The sequence below is a fragment of the Hypomesus transpacificus genome, chromosome 19 (genome assembly GCF_021917145.1).
Source record: "Hypomesus transpacificus isolate Combined female chromosome 19, fHypTra1, whole genome shotgun sequence".
Classification (NCBI taxonomy): Eukaryota; Metazoa; Chordata; class Actinopteri; order Osmeriformes; family Osmeridae; genus Hypomesus; species Hypomesus transpacificus.
The window spans coordinates 10686745-10695486 of record NC_061078.1 but is presented as its reverse complement, the minus strand read 5'-3'; the positions used below and the strand labels follow the sequence as shown (position 1 = coordinate 10695486).

The following is an 8742-nucleotide window of genomic DNA, read 5'->3' as shown; positions in this document are numbered from 1 at the left end:
TGCATGTGTCTCGCATAGTTTAGATGCATAGTTACATCGATCTGTTCTATTGGTAGTGGCATCTGAGATGATTAACTCTGTCATAATGTTGCAGTGTTCACTTCCTGGTAGGTGTGGTGAGAGCAGGATGTGCTGTCACAACATACACTGAAAAATAACTTAAATCGGACAAAGCCGTCTCTTTCCTTTGCTGCATAATGTTGGATGCCTAGCTCAGATCAAACCAGGTTTATAAAGAGATGTATGTACGTGTGTATGTGTGTTTGTGTGTGAATGAGAGAACTGTGTGTATCTGTTTTTTTGTGACCATCCTCTCTTGTCAGACCAAACCAGATGAGTACAACCTGGCACAACCTTTTCCCTACAGACAGGGCCTCAGTCAAGCATTTAAAGTTATCAGAAGTACAGCGCCACCTCCAGCCTGTCGGTGGTACTGTAAGTGTGTGTGATGTCACCTCAGTCACCATCACGGATCATTCCTGTATAGGGATCCAGGCCTTATACCCCAGATGATGAATATAAACCTAGTCAATAGTCTTCATGTCTATGCAGGTATATTATATGACCATTTGAAATGCTTTATGGGTTTTTATAAAATTTCTAAATTAAATAAGAAAATGGGAGTTAAACTAAGCTTGTCTTAGGAGCGTTGACATAGGTCATAAGAAGATCTAGACCTAGACTAGTCACTTCCTCCCTAAGGCCCTCTTCGACTCCCTGTCATAGTGGGGCCCAGTTCTAAGTGTCTCTGTCCCAGGGAGCTGGATAACATTGTTACCTGTCACCCTGCTCTCCTATTAGGATTCCCCAGCTGCCCTGCTGTGCTTTGTCCTCCCTTGGTTTGGGAATGACATTGCTCTGTCTGTTTTATCCTGAGATCGCAGTCAAGCACCATTGGGATGCTGTGAGTGGCTGTGCCTTGGCAGCAGCTATAATTACACTGTCATGTAGCTGATGGGATATGTGGACTTGTGAATCAATAAGAATCACTACTGGCCCTGTCTACTCTGACAGGCCAATCTGGGCAAATACCAAACCTTCTTCTAGAACTCTCTCTCTTACTCTTCCTCTTTTGCACTATCGTTCTTCCTTTCTCTCTATTGCTCTTTTTCTCTTTCTTTGCCTCTTGTTCCTTCACTCACTGTCAGTCTCTCTTGTTCTTTTCCCACAAAACTAACCTTTCCCAAATAGATATTTCACTTATTGAGACAGTCATAAGTCACCCATAAGCATAGCTTCCATACTGGCAATTTTGTCAGATCATCTTACCATGTTAGCAGTGATGGAGTTTAATATACTTGTTGGAAATATCATTTAAAAAATAATTTACTGTTGGTAGAAAAGAACATGGTTCATACCATTTCTTTTAGATTTATTTCTGTTTGCATGTCATTTTGGTACAAACACTCATGTGACTTAATTTTCCCCACCAAGCTGTAAATACTGTAGCTCTATTCACAGACTGTTTCACAGACTGTTTAAACATTCTTCACCTGGTGCTGCAACTTTCCATATCTACAGATTGTATTTTTAAACTAAGCATTTATTCAAAACCAAACAGCAGCTTCTGGCTCAATAGTAACAGTATTTTATAACTTGGAGAAAATCTGAAATCCTGGATTCAGTGGTAACACGTGATAACAATCTATCAATATTGGATGAGGTATTTCAGTGGCAGTTGACATTTAAGATCCATCTGCCACAAAAAACATTCTGACCACAAATATGCCACTACTTGCTGCTACATAGATCCAGACTGTGAAGCTGTCCCTCTTGAGCTGATCTACGGTCATTCTGTTCATTGATTCCGGCCTAACCGTTCCCATAGAGACCCCCAGGAAACCTCTCTAAAGCCCCTTTGGTGGCAGCAGCTTTCCTCCCAAAGGAGTGGGCTCTGAAAAGCTGCTCTGTCCCTGTCTGTGCTCAGCCCAGCCGCAAAAGCATGCAGCAAACAAGTTAAAAGGGAGAGGTCTTACTTAAATGCAATTATACAGATCACTGTGGCCAGTGTGGCTGCATGCCGTGTGCCCAGTTCATCAGAATTTAGGCCGTTTTTATACTCTCTCTTTCTATGGATTGTTCATTTGAAAATGAGACTTGTGTGTTTATGAAAGGAGTTTTTGGAAATGCACGTCTTAGATCCTGCAGATGTTTTGGCACCTCAAATTAATCTAGTCTTCTTCTGTTATTTCCAGATGCTTCTATCTGCTGTTATTGACATTGATTGACCTTGTGTGGTGATTCTTATTGATTTGTCTCTTAGAGAGTTAATTACTTTGCAGGAAGCTTTCTGGTGGAATGATAGGCTGGACAGCCTGCTGCCCGCTTCATTAAAGTCTAATCTTTATGAAGTGGGATGTTTAGTCTGAAGAGCGAGGACAATTTAATGGTAATTTGATCAGAGTTTGCCCCCGCTGGCATTGAAAGAACTGCAACCTGATAATCTACCATTGAATGCATTTGTTTTTACTGTCCACAGATCTCCTCAAGCAAACGTATAATCTTACATTCGGGTTGCCTTTAGGTGACTTATAAAAATGTGGTTTCATGAGTTGTGAATTTTACAGTCCCTCAAAAATCTGTTGAGTTTAGAAAATGAATGAGAAACATAATCTCAGAGAAACATAATCATAATCTCAACATAATGAGATTATGTTGATATGAAATTGCATAGTATCCCAAACTGTCTGTAAGTAGGTTTGATTTATCTTAATATCATCTCAGCTGCAGGGTGGGGCAGGAATTATAATAACTTATTTTGATGTTATGCAACAATATAGAATGCAGCTCATGAAAACGTTGTCTGCACACTCTGAAATCGACAAGGTCATACACAGGACTACTTAAATCTACCTTATAGAACCATATATGTTCCAGATAACCCTTCAGAACCCCTAAGATTCTGTTTGGATACAAATGTGGTCATTTACTGCTTCAGTGGTGTAAAGACTCCTAACACAAGATGGCAGCAAAGTCATTATTGCTAGGTTCCTTTTCCAGAAGGAACAATGAATACAGAAAAAACATAGTTAGTTTTATCCTGGCAACATGATGATAAATCAATACAGGCATTAGTATAGTATATCCATTTGTTCTGGTTTATTGTACATAATTAATGATTTAAGTGAGATGACCAAATAGGCATGTCGAATCGGAATGTTAACAGTTCAAATCAGATGTCAAGTTCATGCATAGCCTGTAATTACCCCCAAGAAAACCATTGATGTATTTAATAATCATATTCAATTTATGTCACAGCAGGGTTGTTCAGTATGGCTCTCACAGATCCCGAAAGTATCTCTGTTTGAAGAAATAGATGATTTATTGGGCAATGACACATACCCACCTGAGAACTTCAAACACAAACCTGCCAGCCTGCCAGCTCTGCCTGGTTAATGCCAGGGCAGAGAGGTGCCAATGTGGAGGTCTCTGTGTTCAGAGTTTAAGTATACTGTATGCTAACACACAGACACCCACAACCTCCACACATACGCACACGCACACACACACACACACACACACACACACACACACAGCTCTATACCTACACACCCTGGAAACCACAACCCTAATACTTTCCTGCCAATAGCTACTTTGTGGGAAACTCACTCTGTAGTATTGAATTGCACACTTTCTCCTGGATTTCACCTCGTTATTATAAAGAAAAGAGGTGGTATGTGTTAATTGCCAATATGAGACTTTTGTTGACTTCCTTTAATCCCACCCAAAACACATAAAAGAGAGTAAATAAACAGTTTGCTGGAATCCTGTTTAGTAATAGATGTTGCTGTCGAAGAATAAAGTTCAGGATGGAGTGCATGTATAAACAAAAGCCTTCATCAACTTTAATACTCATTTCTGCAATTCATTACACAAGAAAAACAACAACCCATCAGAGCCCTTGATGCCATGTACCAGAGACAGGTCGACTGCTGTGGACACATTTCCAACATGAAGCCTGTGAGCAATAGCAGCTTTGTTACGTTGCCTGTGCATGTGTAAACAGGTTGGTCTATGAACCCAGTGAGATCTGTTTGATCTGACAGTACCCAGGTGAACACATCACCAGCCTCAGTAGTGGCTGTACAGTAACTATATGGTCTTCCATCTGCTCAGACCCAGCAATGGAAAATAGTTTAAAACTATTTTTCTCAGATTCACGGGAGGTTTATGTTACATTTACTGTGTGTTTTCTGAATGGTTTACCACCCTACTGGGATCTGAAAGCATCCTAAACTTCATTCTTCATTCTACTTCATCCTAAACTTCATCCTAAACTTCATTCTGGAATGAACAGCTTTATTCTACATTCTGTTCTAGAAATGAATAGCTTCATTCTACCTCGGTCCGCCACAACTCTTCCCCAAGTCACCATTGTAATGACTCTGTGTCACAACCCTGACTCTGTGTTTACTGTAACTCTTTAGCGTGCAATGGGGTTTACCAAACATGTTCTCAATAAACTAACGGACTACTTCCTGGAATCTGATATCTCAACATGCTTCTAAAACAGTGTGTTTTGTCACACTCTTACATCATCTCTGTTTATGCTCACCCTGTCCACAAACTGCTTCTCCTGATAAGATTTCAGAGCTAATCCTAACTGTCTTGTGTGTTTAGTTGGTCCATGTTGCATCGGTTAATTAACTTTTATGTGCATTCCAGCTAAAAGGAATAAGGATTAATGTGTCAATGACAACATTTGTGTTGATGGTAATACCAATGATGGCAAATCAGCAACACATTATTCATTCATTTCAGAAGAGTAAGAGAGAGAGAGATGGAGAAAGAGAGAGAGAGAGAGAGAGAGAGAGAGAGAGAGAGAGAGAGAGAGAGAGAGAGAGAGAGAGAGAGAGACAGAGAGAGGAAAGACAAAAAAGGGGGAAAGAGAAGGGATGGTAGAGGGAGAGAGAGTGAAAGGATGAGGGTTTTGTGATAGTTTTGTGGCAGTTTGAAGGTTCTGTGATGAAGCATGTTTGGCAGTTTTGTGATAGGAAAACGGAATGACAGACCTCATAAGCAAAGTATATTTACTCTGTCAGCTTCTTGAATGTAAAGAAGCACTTCAGGAGAGGCACAAGTCCACTGATTTCATACGCCACACCCCTTCCCTCCCCCCTCCCACGTAGGGCATTGATCTTTACTTTTTGTTTAACTCAGTTGAAGTGAGAGCAATAACTGATGCCAGTGTTTTGCTGCCAGAGACGTGACCCTAACCGGGGAGAAGCCTCAGCATGACATCTCCCTGCGAGCTCTTCGCGCAGGTTGGAGAGGCGTGGCCCTGTCAGTCCTCAGATGCGCGTACTCTCCTTACCTCTGCGTTTTGCGGTTAGAGGCTGCTCTGAGATGGGACTCGCCATTGGTTACTGTACTCACAAATAGCGGAGTACTTTCACGGTGCAAAGGTTCACACTTTCCAACTTTTTGCGCCATTTAATTACAGTTGGCCAGTCAGTGAATTTCACTTGGACTACTGGCTGGAAGACGATGGACACATGACACATGAGAATTGATTTGGATTTTGCGATTTTTATGAATTTCCAAATATTGGAATAACTCCTGCTTTATTTTAAAGTGAATGCTGTTGGACTGATTTCGGTCATCAAAATGATCTTATTTATAATCTTTATTTTTCCAAGTTTAGAACTGTGTCAGTCTTTGCCCCCGAGGAATGTTTACACAAATCACTGGGCTGTGCGTATTGAAGGGGGACACGAGGAGGCAGACAAACTTGCTGCTAAATATGGATATAATAATTTGGGCCAGGTAAGACTCAGTTTGCCTGTTGATCACTTTTTTTCAGTCATATTTATTTGATTTGATTAACAGGGTTTTGTCTGTAGGATAACCTGCGTCTCTCTTTGCTTTTGGAAAGGCGAATCAATAATGAACTGTCAGACACACTACATCATCGTAGAATTATAACTGGAATTTTCCATATAAATGATAAACATTTCTGATAAGCGATGGAAGTACTTATCTTAGTAAGGAGTTAAAAATAAAGATTTATTGTTGGCGTCACTTCAAACACACATTGTTGGCGTCACTTCAAACACACCGATTGCCTCACTGCATCGCTAGTGTGCGCTACATGGCAAACACTGAATAGAGCAGTGCATTCAGTGAGTCACCACATCCTATAGCCTACAATGGATACAGTAAGGATCTAGAAAACGATATAATAAAAACTCTGTAGATCACTGAGATTTGAATTGTAAGAAAAATATTGGATTCAAGATTGATCAAAACATTTGAATGAAAAATACTTATTGGAGTTCCAGGGAGAGCATATCTACATTACAAAGACAGTATTCAGAATCAGAATCAGAATTCAGCAGAAGGATGAGATAGGAAAGACGGAGAGTAAACTGTCATAGTTCTAGAAATAAGAGTTCCACAGCTCTGGGCCAAAAAAGCACATGTGCTGGAATTCATGTGTGTATTGAGATCATGAGAAAAGAATGCCTATATACTTCAAGTTCACTTTCTTTGCTTTGGGGAAGATTTTGAATGGAGAACACAGGTCTTGCCCTTTGCTCTGCACATGGTTGTTTTAGCAGCAGTGTTAACTGTATTCAATTAATCATAACTTCTTAACTACAGTATATTACCATAAAATATAAACCATGAATAAATAATTCAATCATCTTCCCTGTATGTTTTTGTGGAAGGGCATGGCTCCAAGGGTATGGCAGATCCAAAGTTTGCGGCTATAAATTCCTTCTGCATGTTGCTTTTGATAAAATAATTGGCTAAATGAACACATTATTATTGTTATTTTTCTCATTGTATTGCTTTGCTTTTCGGTCTTCCAGATAGGAAGCCTGGAGGACCACTATCATTTCCACCACAGCCACGTGGTGCGCAGAGCTGCCTTCTCCTCCAGGGGCACACACAGCTTCATCCACATGGACCCAAAGGTGAGACCAGGGCCCACACAGAACACATGAACACCTACATGGGCTGCAGTGCAAATAGGTTTTGTTAAAGTTGTGTTGTTACAATACAGCATTATTTTATTTTTACTGCAAGACTAGTGGAGTTCAAAGGAGTTACGTCCAACTTTTACACTGTGATCGTAAAATAAATTCTAGATACAGCTGTCAGACTGCTTCTACTCGTCCACTGACATTCCATTGTCTGACTTTAATTAAAAAAATGTATCTCAAAATTCAGAAGCAGAATGCCAAAGGGCAGATTACTCTATTCCAACATCCTGGGGATCTGATAGGGGGTAATTGTAGGGGGACATTTCCCTGCGGCCTCCAAGCCGGTTGAAAGCAGAAAACAGTCTGTTCTGAGTGCTTGTTCTCTGGCCTCTGGGCTGAGATAATCTCCCTGCATCCTGGATCTCAGGAGTAATAAAACCCAAAGCCCACGTCCTGAGGAAAGGCAGAAGAAGAGCCTTCCAGATAATATCTTCTGCTAAACCCTGAGTTGAAAATGAAGGGTTGGGGAGAACGCCCAGGAAACCAATTTGCCCAGCAGCCCTCTGATGGGGTGTACCTAGCCTGCATGACCACCACCTCCATGACGTCATTTATGAAGAGTAATGTTCAGGATTTCTCCACTAGCTTCCTCATCTGACCTAAACTGTTGATTTTATGAGGTCCACACTGCACAGCCAGGTTTATATACAGCATGCAGTGGGTTGGGACCACTTTTAATGCACAATTTACCCAGAATATGCTGCACTTAGTGAGGAAGGGAATGATGGTCACAATCCCTCGCTCAACCCTACAACATTGCACTACTTTGGAGGCTGCTGTAGATTATTGTTAAGTAGCAGATTGTTATGAATCTACATGTGAATGTATTATGAAAGTAGATCTGGGTCTGTCTCTGTATTAGCCAACAGTGTGTGTAATGGATATGTTCAAGATGGAAAATTAAATTAGTTTGTTAACATTCTTTATTGTAACATTAGTGGTCATTTTAAAGTTCATTACTCTCCTCCGAGGCCCCCAGGCTAGCTGCAGTGTCTTGGTGCTCAACTCCTCAGCATATGGTTTTCTGCAAAACATTCATTCATGATGATCTCTCCTCAGGGAAGACATCCACTGTGTTCTGGTAATTGTAATTTAGGGAAATAGCAAAAGACTAATTTACACGGGCTGAGGAATTTCTTTATCAGGCCTTTGCAAACAAATTCTTTTCTCTTAAATTTTCAAATGATTTGAGTAAAAAAGTAAGTTAATTATTCTAAATCGCCATTCCATTATCAATGGCTCTTAACAATTCAGGAATATTCTGGGATATTCTGCATGTATATGAAGACGATATATATAAATTAAGCAATAGCTCAAAACTGGTAATTGAATATGGTAATTTTGTCACTGCTAAGGGGCGTTAGTTGGCCCGATGCAACAATTTACAGTAACACTTGCCAATCTGTCTCTTTACTTATGTGATTCCCAAGGTATCCTGGTCAGAGCAGCAGCTAGTCAAGCCTCGGGTGAAGAGATACACCAGGAATGACCCCAACTTCATCCACTTCAATGACCCTAAATGGTCAAACATGTGGTATATAGTAAGTAATAAGAAAATGTCTTCCAATCACTCTTGTCCTGTCTACAGACTCACAGCAGCGGCGTTTATTTACCATAACACAACTCAAGGAACGAAAGGCTCCTCAGACCATGACTTGGCTGAAGTTCCACTCCAATGTATGCCATTAGGCTGAGCTGCTAACGTCTCTCCCTTAGTTTAGTGCTGCACCTTCTCTTACAAAGTACTCCCAAG

General features: G+C 40.6%; 1 protein-coding gene across 1 annotated transcript in view; it reads left to right on the top strand.

Annotated features, from left to right (window-relative positions):
• Positions 1-5161: 5161 nt before the first annotated feature.
• pcsk6 (proprotein convertase subtilisin/kexin type 6) overlaps positions 5162-8742 on the top strand; it is a 29192-nt gene continuing 25611 nt past the window's right edge. The window contains exons 1-3 of the mRNA XM_047042495.1: positions 5162-5766; positions 6816-6920; positions 8420-8530. Coding sequence (XP_046898451.1) covers positions 5608-5766; positions 6816-6920; positions 8420-8530 — 375 coding nt within the window. The 5' untranslated portion in view covers positions 5162-5607. The remainder of the gene's footprint in view (positions 5767-6815; positions 6921-8419; positions 8531-8742) is intronic.